The 14,689-nt window shown below is 49.5% G+C and overlaps 3 protein-coding genes across 3 annotated transcripts; 2 read left to right on the top strand and 1 right to left on the bottom strand.

The window, feature by feature from the left end:
• Positions 1-1,818: 1,818 nt before the first annotated feature.
• Positions 1,819-3,729, top strand: Triagg1_9128 (uncharacterized protein; the record flags this gene model as incomplete). The annotated part of the gene is made up of 4 exons (XM_062904052.1): positions 1,819-1,863; positions 1,932-2,362; positions 2,409-2,758; positions 2,888-3,729. 4 exons carry the CDS (start codon positions 1,819-1,821, stop codon positions 3,727-3,729), a joined length of 1,668 nt encoding a protein of 555 aa, XP_062751901.1.
• A 341-nt stretch (positions 3,730-4,070) lies between these two features.
• Triagg1_9127 (uncharacterized protein) lies at positions 4,071-8,421 on the bottom strand (the record flags this gene model as incomplete). Its single annotated transcript, XM_062904051.1, has 2 exons — positions 4,071-7,892; positions 7,945-8,421. The coding sequence occupies 2 exons, from the start codon at positions 8,419-8,421 to the stop codon at positions 4,071-4,073; spliced, it is 4,299 nt and encodes a 1,432-aa protein (XP_062751900.1).
• Positions 8,422-9,520: 1,099 nt separating this feature from the next.
• On the top strand, positions 9,521-13,536 carry Triagg1_9126 (uncharacterized protein; the record flags this gene model as incomplete). Its single annotated transcript, XM_062904049.1, has 3 exons — positions 9,521-9,814; positions 9,869-13,113; positions 13,179-13,536. 3 exons carry the CDS (start codon positions 9,521-9,523, stop codon positions 13,534-13,536), a joined length of 3,897 nt encoding a protein of 1,298 aa, XP_062751899.1.
• Between the last annotated feature and the right edge of the window lie 1,153 nt (positions 13,537-14,689).

The following is a 14,689-nucleotide window of genomic DNA, read 5'->3' as shown; positions in this document are numbered from 1 at the left end:
GATGTCAAATTGCAAAAGAAGAAGTGATATTATTCCCAAGACTTGGATACGCTGAAACAACTGAGCAGGCGGCACCTTATCATGCGCCTTTTTTTTTGTGTTAATCCCAGTTGAGGTCTTGCTGAGAACTGGGGTTCAGTATGAGGCCTTCCAGCTTCCAATAATCTATCTGAAGGAGCCCAAAGAGGCGGCGGTGTCAACTAAACTCATTAAGAAAAAGGCTCATCAGCCATATTTTGCCGACACTAGGCCTTACAGAATCCTGATCTACATCGTTGTTGGCTGATGGTTTCGGACGTCACCATTATTGCACCGCCCATGACTATTGAGCTTAGACCGATATGTAGTACCGCTGAAAGCATAGTCAAGATGCACAGTTGGGACTGAATGCCTGGACAGCACCTTGTTCGTTGAGATTGACCATGCATTTCTTTCGCTGCCATGAAGCGGTACCAGGTTGACGATGACAGAAGTTGTGCCGGCTGACGGGCTGCGGCATTGCTTCACTTGGAAACCTCGATCCGAGATGCAGAGCAACACTCATTGCCTGTCAGATCCATACGAGTGACAGCATACGCGGGAGAGTCCAGAGTTGACACATCATCCGATCCTCATGTGATCTGTCAAGAGTGAGTTGTATGACGGCAGACATGAGTTGTCGTAATGTCCTGGGATCAAGACACACTCAACTGGACACTAAACTTGATTGAAATTAATTTCTAAAATACCAAAAAATGATAATAATAATAATAATAACTAAAATGATATATTTTTTTTAAAAAAAACTAACAGCTATATAAGATATAGCTTTTTTTTTAGCGTAAAAGCTAACTTATATATATAGGTTACAGGGGTTACCTATATGCAGCTTATCTTACTACTCAAAAAAGCCAAGTCAGGTACTGATAATTGTTTACAATCCTGGTCAAATATGTACCGCACTAGCAAGGGCAGCATAAATGCCCACGACAGGCACAGCTATTAGTTGCCCCCATAACACTTGACTAAGTTTGGGCAGCAGCAGTCTATATCTGTTGTAAGCGAGCGCTTTTGTTAAACACAATCAGCAGCTGCCGCTATGTTTACCGCTGGCCAATGTAAAAGCCATGATGTATTATTATAAACTGCTATTAGCGTTTATAGGCTGCTATAAATTTCATAGACTGCTTCAAGCTATTACATGCTAACATTAACTCTTCTGCTTATTCTCATTATTATTATTATTATTATTAGGTAGCCTTGCATTATAACAGCTAGGAAATTAAGGTTAAAGAGTACAACATCCACTTTTATTCATTCTCGGCAAGTCAATCAGGTCAGCTGGCTGATCCTTTATGAGGGGAGTTGCATTAGGACCGTAACATCGATGCTGAGTGTGCAGATAACCTTGCGGGCGTTCGTATCTTCTTCTTCTAGCGTCCAATCATGCAATCCTGTGCAGGGATATACGGCCGATCGTGAGTCAGCAACAGGCATCAAGTCCCGGGTCAAGGCTGACCTCCATAATCAGGTACCCGAGATGATCCTAACCCCGCTCAAGGCAACAAAGGTTGGGGTTTTCCGTCGGTATCATGTGGAGAATGTGCCATCTCTTAGCCTACCGGTAATTATTCCCCTTTTGGCTGGCCGAGCTGTGGATGGAGATTTACGAGATTTCGTATAGCGTCATTTCAAACGGAAACTGAGAGCTCAAAACATCAATTGACGTTGATTGTGGAAAGGCATCGAATACCGCTCAGAGGAGAGAGACCAAGGTCCAGAGGAGACGGCACAGAGTAACGCTGATATCTGTCGCCCCCACACATCTTTTCCTCAACCATGGTTGCAACTGAGGACCTCACCATCCTACATTTCAACGATGTGGTATGTCCCAGCACTCGGCATACCAGCAAAGACTTGTGAAATTAGATGACTGAACCTATACTATGTAGTACCACATCTCAGATGCCACCCTAGTTGCACGTTTCGCCTCCGTGTTCACTGATCCCCGCCATGTGACCGGCGAGGCCGCCGTGCCGGAGCATCTGCTTAGAATCTTCAGCGGCGATGCGTTTTCGCCTTCCCTTGAAGCATCGGTTCTTCGTGGAGAGCATATGCCGGCGCTCCTTAACTCGTTGAACATAGATGTTGCCTGCTATGGTAATCATGATTTTGACTTTGGCGATGACCGCCTCGTCCAACTGTCTAAACAAACCATCTTCCCGTGGACTCTCGCCAACGCGGTCCGCAATCCCCGGAGCAGCGGTAATGATTCTCTCTTGGCCCAAGCTAAGGAATATGTCATCCAGAATGTCGCGGGATATAGAATAGGCTTCTTTGGCCTTGCTGGCACGTACGTAATATTGAAATACCTCTACCTTGGGTGTGTACGTGATCGCTTGGGCTTATCAACATTCATTCGTTTTCAGCGACTGGCCATCCAATTGCCAGCACTTGCCAAGCTGTGACATCCTTGATCCCGTGACGGTTTCCAAATGTACAGCACGACATCTCCGCCAAAAGGAGCGTTGCGACCTCGTCATTGCACTGACGCACATGCGCCTCGCCGAGGATATCGCCGTATCGCAGGCTACGGCTGACCGGGACGAGAAAGTCGATCTTCTACTGGGTGGACATGATCACAATGTCGTTCGAAGGGCACCGGGAGATGACGATATCGATGCGAATATCACTCAGCAAGGCGTCCCTCCTAGTGAATCAGCGGTTACAGACTACGAAGGCGATGTGCGAATCGTAAAGAGCGGCACCGACTGGCGCGGTCTGTCCGTAGTACGCCTCAGAGTTGCGAGGCACAATGATGACAGTGTATCAATACAGGGAGTCAAACGTGAGGACTGTGCACATCTACTACCGAGAAGAGTCTGTAGCTCACCAACTGGTTTCTTAGTGCGGCAAGTTGAGAATCTGAAGCGGATGTCAAACTACAACAAGATTCCGGAGTGCCCTAGAGTCCTGAAAATCATCTCAGACATACACAGTAAGATTGAAAAGATGGTTCAGAGGCCCCTCCTTATGACGGATGTTCCTCTCGAAGGCAGATCGCAGGTCGTGCGCAGCCAGGAAGCAAACCTCGGCAACATGCTTGCAGATGCGGTGCGTGAGTTTTACAACACCGACATTGCCGTTGTCAATAGTGGCGCGATTCGCTGCGATAGGATCATCCAGGCGCAGCAAAATACTCCCTTGCGCATCCGTGATGTTGTCGATATCAGCCCCTTTGACAATGCCTTTGTCGTCAAACGTATTAGTGGCCGCGTTCTCACAGAGGCCTTTGAGAATTCCGTCTCGGATGCTCATATGGACGGACGCTTCTTACAGGTATCGGGGCTGAAGGTGATGGCAGATTGGAGCTGCCGGGAAGGGCAGCGAGTCAGCGCCATTACGTATCTGCCCCGAGACGGTTCCTCGCAGGCTCTGGCGTCGGATAGAATGTATACCGTCGCCATGATAGACTTCATAGCCTCGGGGTTCGACGGCTATTCCTGCTTTCGGGATACCGAGACCTTGGTTGACGCTGAAGGGGCAATGACGGACACAAGCCTTTTGTTACAGATCTTTGACGCCGCGCCGTCGCAGCAAAACGATGGTGGCATAGTCGACAGCAATACGGAGGGTATTCAGAGAGCGAAGAAGGCGGTTATTCGAAGATGGCATCCCATCACGAAACTGCCCGTAATTGGCCCATCCACAGAGGGCCGGATACAGTTTATCAATAGAGCCAACTTGTGATGGGGGGACCTCGGAATGACTTTCAAGGGCTACTGTAAGAAGATGGGAGTAATAGATTATTAGACGGCGGCATCTTTAACTAGATCAATCGACCCCTAAAACCCATTCCAGGTTCATGCCATACTTTTCGGGGCCTCGTTACACACCACAGCGACGAAAGTTGAACGGTAGTGACTTGAACTAAATGCAAAGCTACATACTAACATTCAAAATCACGCGAGCTCTAGGTTACAGCCGGTGAGTTCGCTGCAAAATCAGATTCATTGGCCTACGATTCCCATCAAAAACACTACATGTAAGTGAGGCCATTCACCATTTCCAAGCATCCTTGTAAATGCGCACTAAACGCCATACCCATTCCCGGCTAAACGCAGCAGTTCCACCTGACTTGCCATGTCTGGATTCTCCAATACATCTTCCATGCTGATATTGAACCCCTCGGCTGTATACCACTTACTCAGGCCAGTGGCTGCAATGAGGTTCCCCCAGACTTCAAAGAATGGCTTCTTCGTTGCCCAGTATTGAGACAGTTGCTCCTCCCGACTTGACAAGATAGAAGTCCATGCATTCTCAACTATTCGTCTGAGCCATCTGAGCTCTGTGCTTGTGCCAATCCTGCTGTTGGCGTCCCCTGCACCGTTTGTCCTGCAGCTCTCCAAGTTGTCTACGCTATCCGAGACTCCTTGAGAGATCGGTATAGGAGCAACGGAACTCTTCAGTTCCACAATGCCATTGATATCTTGCTTGAACTCTTTTATCTGGGCTAGTAAGCGATCGAACATGACTTGCGCCAGGGACTCGTCAACGATTGCCTTGCAAAAGTCTAGAGCAATAAAGGTCTTATCCTCTAGGGGCATACTATAGATGGTGATATCATGGCGGTCGGCTGGAGGCCGAATTTCATCCACCGTAAAATGCTTGTTGCCATCAATGGGGAATCGCGACGTGTCTTGACCCAAGTTTTCGTATTCGACTAGCGTACTGAGACGTTCCCAAGGCTTCCAGTCTGTGCACTCTTGGACTATCCGCTTGAACTGGAATGATTCAAAGTTGATGGCCTCGAAATACTGCTCTTGAACCTGCTGCAGCAGGGACAGTCGAGACATGTCCTTGGTTATCCGCACTCGCACAGGAATGTTGTCGATGCAGGCACCGCTGACGTCTTCAACACCAGGGAAAGCTGCATTGCGACCCCAAACGACTGAACCGAAGACGACGTCGCTTGTTCTCGCCATCTCGGCTAATACAAGAGCCCAGGCAGCCTTGATGACAGTACCGACGGTTATATCAGGGCTACATTGAAGGAGGCTGGAGTCAATCATGCCGTCAACCTGTCCGTCGAGAACGTTCTTCCAAGGAATCTCTTTGTGGTTAAAGACTCTTGTCATTGACGACCCGGCAAGCAGCCTTGTCCAAAAGTTGCGAGCTCCCTCGGGGTCGTGGTTTGCGGCATAATAAGAATATTCGGCAAAGGACGGAGTCGGTCCCAGCTCCTGTGCAGCGTAGGCCAAGTTGAGCTCCTTGCACCACCTGATCAGTGCCACGCCGTCGTATTGTAAATGCGAAGCACGTAGTACAAGTCGTTTGACATTGCCATCAACAATGATGAACCAAAATTTAATCAGAGCTTTGCCTATGTCTAGTGGCTGGCGTAGATCAGCATCCATGATGGTAGATGTCGCCTCCACTACATCCTGAGCGTTGCTGTGGATGATATCGAAAGGCAACTGCTTGAGGGCTACCTGATAGACGCGTCGCCTGTGAACCAGATATACAGTGCGGAGAATGGCATGATGAGCTACAAGCCGCTCGCATGCTTGGTGTAGCCTTTGCGGATCAAGGCTGTCGGAGAAATCCAACGTGACATAGTTTGTGCCTCCTCGCTTTTTCAGCGAAGACCATGCCAAATTTTCAATCTGGTAGTCAGTCGCCAGCCCGACATCCTCAATGTCAGTGGCTGAAACAGAAAGTTTCGACGCTACTACATCATTGACAAAGTCTTCTGCAAGGACTTTGGACAAGGTTGAAAGCGGGAGGTAGCCAGACCCTGATGTCTCTGGGCTGTCCAACTTGATACTCGAAGCGAGAGACGCAATATCTGCTAGGCGGGGATTCTTCAGCACTTGATCCACCGAAATGGAAATGTTCCTCTTGCGAGCCGCAACCGTCAACCGCATAGCGAGGATGGAGTTGCCGCCCAGGTAGAAGAAGTTGTCGTTGCGACTAACAACGTGGGCATCAACACCCAGGATCTCGTTCCATAGTTGAGCAAAGAGGCTTTCCATCTCTCCACGGGGTGCCTCCTTGATTGAGTTTGAATGAGCTGAATATTCCGCCAGTTCAGTATCCGTCAAGCTTGCAACCAGAGCCAACAGCCTCTGGCGATCTACTTTCCCAGAAGGGAGCGAAGGTATCCAATGCAGCGGCAAGTATAGCATGGGAACTGCCGCACGAGTCAGAACATTGGAGAGATGGCTTTCGAGAAGAGCGGCTCGGCTGCGTACTTGTGACGAGCTGCTCTGGAGAATAGAGCCAGGTTTGCTTGCCGGTTCCGAATTTGCCCCCGTCTCACTAATGAAGGCCACGAGTGTTTCCGTTGACATGTGAGGTGTGCCAATAACCATGACGGATGATGCTGCGTATCCTTGATCACTGTGGATGATGTGATGCTCAATTTCTCCCAGCTCCACGCGTTGTCCGCGGATCTTGACTGCTGTGTCGCGACGTCCACAGAATTCCATTTGTCCATCAGACGTGTATCTCACCAGATCACCAGTGAAATAGCCCCGCTGACTTGGAGAGGAGTCCTTGGAATCTAGCCAGGGCACGCTTGTCACGAATTTGTCATTGGTTCGTGAAGGGTCTGAAAGATATCCCCTCGCAACAGTTGGTCCTTGAAGCACAAGTTCACCAACTGCCCCTATTGGCGCCAGTTTGTTTCTGTTGTCCACCCGCACAATCCACGCGTTGGCATTTTTTACAGCTCTTCCGATGCATGAGGGGTTTCGACTACCAGACGAAAATGAATGTATCGTAGCGCCAACCGAGTTCTCTGAAGGGCCGTAGCAGTTGATCAGCTCGACCGAATCGGCCCATGTCGCGATTAGTTCACGAGGTGCCATTTCGCCCCATAGGCATACAGTCTTTAGGCCAGGAACATCTGCAGGGCTCAGCACCCTTGCGAGAGTAGGCGTCATTCCAATCCAATTGACACTGAGCTCGTTGATCACACTGGTCAAGTCGTTCACACGGGCCTCCTCCGAAGGGATGCAAATACAACCGCCGGCCAGCAGTGTCATCAGAACTTCTGTGAGAAACGCATCAAAGGTGTGTGCTGCAAATTCCAGCGTCCGCGAGTTGTTGTTGAGCTGAATGGGGCCCAGATGAGCCAGGGCATTCGCCAAGAAACTGCCGTGTTCAATTACAATACCCTTTGGCTGGCCGGTGCTTCCCGAGGTGAATTGAATGTAAGCTGCGTCACTGGGTTTCATTTCCGGCAAGGAACAGTGGGCTGCTTCGTCTGCGGTGTCCTTCAGCGAGAGAAGAGACTGGTCGTCGACAGTGAACTTGGTTACTCCGGGGAGCTCAAACACGTCCTCCAAGCCCTTGCCGACAAGAAGCAACTTTGCATTGGACATTTCAGCAATGTGCCTCATCCTCTCGACGGGATATTCCGAACTGAAAGCCACAGCCACCCCGCCTGCCTTGAGAATTGCCAACAGAGCGACGATTGTCCACTTTGATTTGGGGAACAGGAACGTTACGGTCGATGCCGGTTCCACGCCGAGCTTGCGCAGTTTCCATGCCAGCCGCGAAGATAGTGTGTCGAGTTCGCGGTATGTAAGGCTTCCGTCCCAGCCGTATATTGCCTGACTGTCTGGTGATATGGCAGTCTGGTCCGCCACCGCTTGATGAATGGAAACCTGGGAGTGCTCCAGTTGATTGGCGTTCCAACAGTTGATTTCGACCAAGTCGTCGGGGGGCAGCAAGCCGAGGTCTTTGAGCGGCAATGTTGAATTCGCCAGAATCTCTGCAAGTATGTGTGAAAATAATTTGATTGTTCTTGTTGCCTGCTGCTCTGTCCAGATCGTTTCTGGGTAGTCGACAGCAAAGGTCGCTTTATTGACGTCTACGTGTGCGGAAAGTAGAATGCCTTGAGTACTCTATACAAGATTAGCTATTGCCACACTCCAAGAAGGGCAGTCACTCATTCACATTTGAGGTTGCTGCCTCTGGTTTGATACTGCTTGTCTGAGAGGGTCCATCTTGTCTTGATATTCGCAGACTTGTGTCAAAGATGCCGTTTGATAAAGTCTTGTCTGACGGTGCTGCAGAAGCTTCATCATGTACCACTTCCTCTAAAGACTCTGCAAGGCTCTTGATCGACTTGGCTGCATCTAACCGGCACCGTAATGCAGTTCTCGCCGTTAAAAGCTCTACCTGGAAGCACACATCGTTGGTGCCTGCATAAAACCCAACGATGATGCTCCATACAACCTTGAAAAGCAAATCCGGTGGAATACTATTCAAGTCACAGAACACTGTAATGGCCGCATAATCAAAAGCACCATCGAGTACAACCGACTTTACACTGAATGGTCCTCTTTCCACCACCATGCGTTCTTCGTTGGTAAAAATAAAGCTGCTATTCCAGCCCTGGCAAGTGGGGGTGGTTTCAGCCGGGGATACCATTGTAGCTCTCTGTGCTTGATCTCCAGCTTACTTGACAACAGCAGCGGCCAATGATGCTGGCCAAGCGCATACTCCCATTATCAATGAATAGCATCGTGTACGGCCTATTCATACACCTGCTATGAAGGAGCACAGTCAGCGTATGAATGACATGCAACAACGTAAACCCACCTCCGACTCCCCACGATGGGCCAATTTGCCATCATGCAATGCACACTCAGCATGACCGCCACTGTGGTGGGACCGCGGGCGCTTTGCCATAACTGGCTCGCCGAATGTAACCCAGACATGTCTTATTGGACAAATGGTTTATACGTTGTAGTTGTATATTGCAACCCATGGTGTGAGACACATGGTAGCTCAACGGCACGCTCAACGACGCTTTGCCAAAACTGGCTCGCCGAAATGTAACCCAGACATGAATAGCTGTATACGAGTACACCCCTCAGGCTTCTCAGTTGTTAAGCTTGGTACTTTCCGGGATGCGTATGGCCATCTGATGATGATGAGTACCGGATTAACAACTTTGGTGCCCGAGGGGTGTAGTTGCATTGTATCCCAAGGCGATTCATCTGCTGTAGTGTGAGACACATGGCGGCTCACTGGCTTGCTGCGTCCAACACCAAGGCCTCTTTGGCGCCCTACGTGTTCAAGTTGCCGGTGGCGAAGGAGGACTCTGCTTTTACATATGATTTCATAGAGCTTAGCGGATTTCTCCCCAAAATCCGGACCGGGGCTGTGAGCGAATATCAACTAGTACGGCATCAAACCCCTTTGCTGTTCTCCTGTTCAAGTTAGGCTCTTGATCAGTAGGGTTACACGACCTGCCTGCTTGTTTATTACACAAGGCGTTTTCCCCTGAGACCTGTCTTATTTGTACGACTCACGCACCCTTTGCCTTCTGCTCTCTCTTGTGCTGTGGTCTACGGAGCGTTTGTTGGCCTGAGCAGCAATGGGACTGTGGTTAGATTGACTGCCTCCCTACCTTTCCCATCTTCACCAATTCCATTTCCAGGCTGCCTCCTAATTCACGGCTCGAGGTGCAACGAGACGCCTTTGAACTCAAAGGGTTCGTCTGGTGACTCCAGCCATCGTCGCAATGGCTGGTTCGCCACCTGAGGCTCGCAACGGCGAGAAGACGGACCATACCGTGGCTGATGCGACCGTCCCTCAAGATGGCAGTACAGAGACGGAAAAGAGAAGTGATGGAGACGACTCTTCCAACACCATTACGACGGCCGAGCAAACTTTTCTGAGCGAGCAGCTGCGTTTCGACGATGTCAAATTGTCCTTTTTCGGTATTTACAGCTATGCCTCATGGATAGATATAATCATTGTGATTATCTGCTCGATTTGCGCTGTTATTGCGGGTGCAATTATCCCCGTGACTCCTGTAGGTTCCGATTGCCGAGCCTCGATGAACGGATTTCATTCTCACACCATATAGATTATTAGCTCCCGAATCATTCTCGCCTTTTCCAAAGCTGAAGCACAAGGTTCCGATTTGAGGCCCCTCGTCGACCAATATACGCTCTACTATGTCTACATCATGATCGCTGCGCTGGTGACATGGTTTGTCTCGACGGCCGGCTTCAATTTCACCGGAGCAAGAATCACGCGGACGATTAAGAAGACCTACTTCGCCGCTGTTCTGCGCCAGAACATGGCCGTCTTTGACGACAAGGGCGCAGGGGAGATTCTGTCTCATCTCACAGATGATACAATGGCCATCCAGAACGCCATTTCATCCAAGCTATCGCAAACCATCAGCGCCGGCGGCACTCTTGTGGGAACCGTCGCCGTCTGCTTCTCCCTCGACTGGCTCTTGACCTTTGAATTGATTTGGTCCCTCATACTGGGTTATGCGGTTCTTTACCTTGGCGGGAAAGTTACCGTCCGTTATAGTAGCCGCAGTATGGAGGCGTCCAGTGCCGGCTCAGCCGTTGTTGAGGAAGCACTCAGCTCCATCAAGACCACCACAGCGCTGGGGATGCAGAACCACATACACAGCACTTACATGGCTTTTCTGGGCAAGGCATCCAAGAATGGCTTCATTCTCGGATCAATGAATGCTGGCATGCTTGCCGTATGCGTTGCCAGCGGCTACTTCAACGTTGCCTTGGCTTTCTGGCAAGGCTCCAGGCGTCTCACGGATGCAAAGACCAGCTTTACCGCGGTGGTGACCATCGCCATGGTCACCAAGGCAGCGGCATTCTGCGTCCTGAGTGTCGGTTCAAACATGGAAATCTTCGCCATGGCCGTTGCAGGAACCCGCCGTTTGGCACGGATGACCCATCGCGTGTCCCCAATCGACTCATCTGATGAGAAAGGGCTATCACCCGACCAGTTCAACAGCACCATGGAGCTGCGAAACGTCAAACACGTCTACCCTTGTCGCCCAAATACTGTCGTTTTGGACGACGTTAGCGTTGTCTTCCCGTCAGGAAGAACTACAGCCATTGTTGGACATTCAGGCTCTGGCAAGAGCTCCATCTCGAATATGCTTTTGCGATTCTATGATCCTCTAGCTGGTCGCATCCTTCTGGACGGTAAAGATCTGTCTACATATCAGACTCGCTGGCTGCGACAGCAAATCGCGGTTGTGAAACAAGAGTCGTTCATGTTTAACAAGTCTGTTTATGACAACATCAAGATCGGGCTTACAGGTCCCCGGTGGGCTACCGTCTCCGACGACGACAAAGACAAGGCAATCTACAAGGCCGCGGAAATAGCACAAGCCGACGATTTCGTTAGAAAACTTCCCCAGGGATATGAAACTATCGTGGGCACAAGGGGCTCTAGACTTTCCGGCGGCCAATTGCAACGAATCGCTATTGCGAGAGCTCTTGTCAACGACCCTAATATTCTCATTTTAGACGAGGCGACATCAGCATTAGATGGTAAAACAGAAGCCAAGTTGTTATCCGCGATGACAGGGGAAAACCGCCAACGCACCACGATTGTTATTGCTCATCGTCTTTCTACTATCCGAGAGGCTGACAATATTGTTGTCTTGAACGCTGGACGCGTGGTGGAGAGTGGTAAACATGACGATTTGATGGCAGCACAATCATTCTATTACGAGCTGGTCAAGGCTCAGGATTTGGATCATGATGAGCAGCCGACTGACGATGAGATTCTTGATGAAAAGCGAGATTCATTATCCTCCTCAGTTGCCAAGGTCGATGTCGAGAAGGATCAGAACGACGACGAAGGACAGACAGGTGCTTCTTCAGATGCTGAGACCAAGGACGATGCAGTTTCATCATCAGTCTTCTCCATGATGGTGTTCATCTTCAAACTCAACAAAGGCGAATGGCACTGGTTGATCCTTGGCCTGATATTCTGCGTCATCGCCGGAGGCGAAGAACCTGCCTCGGCTGTCCTGTTTGGTAAGGCCATTTCTGCCATCTCTCAGTCTTCGGGCAATTCGGCGGACACCATCCGCTCCCAAGCAGGCTTTTACTCATGGATGTTCTTCCTTCTCGCATTCGTGATGCTCATTGCATGCGCCGCTCAAGGCATCGCCTTCGCCTTCAGCTCTGAGCATCTCACCACCCGAGTTCGCAGCTTGGCTTTACAACAGTATCTCCGGATGGATGTAGCCTATTTTGATAAAAAGGAAAACTCTGCAGCCGCATTATCCGGTTTCTTATCAGGCGCGACTAGAGATCTTACTGGGCTCAGCGGTAGCGCACTCGGCATAATTCTCATCTGTATCTCGACGCTCATCTCCGGTATTGTTGTTTCACTTGCGCTGGGGTGGAAACTGGCGCTTGTATGTCTGTCTGTAATCCCCCTCATGATGGGTGGCGGATACTTCGGCGTTTGGCTAGTGGGAGATTTTGAAAAGAAGAATGAGCTGTTTGCAAACAGAACAGCTGAGTTTGCAGGCGAAACGCTGCACGGTATCCAGACGATTGCTGCCTTGACGAGGGAACAGACAGCCTTGGATGAGTTCCACGAAACTCTTCAGGCGAGTAAGACGAAAGCCTTGGCAGCAAATCTTCAGGCATCGTTGATGTACGCTTTGACGCAAACTGCGTATTATGCTTGTATGGCTCTGAGCTTCTGGTATGGCGGTCGGCTCATCTTGAGAGGTGAATATTCTCTTTTCCAGGTCATTGCTGTTCAGTCTGCTATGCTTCTGAGTGGCTACTCTGCGGGAATGATATTCTCCTGGACCCCGAATATCGGCAGCGCAAAACAAGCCGCGGCCTCTCTTCAACGTCTCCTCGCTCAAAAGTCTGCCATCGATCCATCATCCCCCAATGGAGCCAAGGCAGACGCGATACAAGGCCAGATCGAGTTCAACTCAGTGAGCTTTGCTTATCCCTCGCGCCCTGACCATCCTGCCTTGAAGAATCTCAGCTTTAAAATCCCCTCTGGAGCAAATGTCGCCTTCGTCGGTACTACTGGCTCTGGAAAGAGTACTATTGTCTCTCTGATTGAGCGGTTCTATGACCCGACTAGTGGATCAGTGCTTGTGGATTCGAAGCCGATTCATTCTTACAAAATGTCAGAGTATAGAAAGAGCATTGGTCTTGTAAGTCAGGAGCCAAATCTGTACAGTGGCACTATCAAAATGAACTTGACCGTCGGATTGGACGACGAGGATGTGAAGCCTTCGGACGCAGCGATTGAGGCAGCTTGCAAGGAGGCAAATATCTACGAGTTCATTTCCAGTTTACCGTAAGTACAATGCTTCTTTCGTTGCTACGAGAATCATTCTTGTCAGATTCACTAATACAATACAGTGATGGTTTGAACACGGAAGTCGGAAGTGGAGGCAACCAATTGAGCGTTGGCCAAAAGCAACGTATTGTCCTTGCCCGCGCACTCCTCCGCCAGCCCAAGATTCTTCTTCTCGACGAGGCCACATCAGCTCTCGATTCACAGTCAGAGTCTCTCATTCAGCAGACCCTCGAGAAGGTGAAGAAGAACCGCACAACAATCACCATTGCTCACAGACTTAGTACCATTGTCAAGGCAGACAAGATTTATGTCCTAAGCGAGGGTAATATTGTCGAGTCAGGCACACACCCGCAGTTGATGGCATTGAAGGGCAGTTATTACGGACTATATACGGCGAGCAAGAGCGGCCAGACTTTGTAGTTGATCGAATAAGATGCGCAGAGCTTAGATTTAGATTAAGAATATGCAGAATAGTTGTAATGGAAATATATCTAAGCTATGGGGAATGGCTGAAGTTGGATAAAGTATTTGCTGATACGGACTAGGGAAAAGAGAAAATGATGGCAATACATGTATTACGCAGTTGAGAGGCCTAATCTTATAATACTAGTATCTAATTATTATACGTAAACACTTCTATAGTCTTGTTGTATACTGACATCTCACTATGAGTTCCTTGATGAATAATGGTAAATGATGGAAATATAAATTCCCATTCAACTATATTGATATCGAAATAGTTCTATTATTGTAACCCACTTTCCGTTTCGTTAGATACATGATCCAACAACGCCCCACGAGTTGAACTCGCACTTCTCAGTCTCGCCAAGTGTCGTCCATCAAATCACCAGCGCCCACATTCAGTCGGAGATCACTGCCACCGCCGTAGACCTGGGTGTACGTATCATGACGGTAGAGGCATAATTCTCATCCAGCTCATAGATGGCTGACAAGAATTGTCATCTTACTGGTAGCTTTGCCTTGTGCTGTAGGTTCGATCCCGGTAAAACTAACTGGATCATGACTACAGGTGGCTACAACAGCGCGTTTGTTGTGTCGGTGCATTCCCCTCAGCCCGGCCGACTACGTATCAGTAGTCAACAAAATGCACAACAGACAAGAAGATGTCAATAGATCCCCATTGCAAGTAGCCGTTTTGCATATGTACCATTCAATTGTCGGCAACCCTCACAGCATATTTCTTCGCACTCGCCTTTCCAGGCTTGAGATTGTTTAACGCTGTTGAAACTCCCTCCAAGCCACCTGGCACCAACTCACAAGGATGGGCAGTAAGCCAACCATCAAAAAGCCCACGGCTGAAGAGAGTCGACCAGACCAAGCCGAAATCGCGACGGTGCGGGATCGGGTCTCTTTTCCCCATCCCTGCAAGCCACTCATTATTCTCAACATTTTCGTTGACAACTGCCGCATAAACAATGCCTGTACTAATGTCGTTTCGTATGTCGGAGTAATCCAGCCCCGGGTGTACGAGTGCAATGCTTCCTCCAGTCGATAAGGCACGGGAAACAATGAGGCAACTATCATTCTCGCATATCGCGTCTAAGGCGTGGTA

The sequence above is a fragment of the Trichoderma aggressivum genome, assembly GCF_033847375.1.
Source record: "Trichoderma aggressivum f. europaeum strain CBS 100526 chromosome Unknown scaffold_049, whole genome shotgun sequence".
NCBI lineage: Eukaryota > Fungi > Ascomycota > Sordariomycetes > Hypocreales > Hypocreaceae > Trichoderma > Trichoderma aggressivum.
The sequence above is the reverse complement of the archived record's forward strand: the minus strand, read 5'-3'. Positions and strand labels throughout refer to the sequence as shown.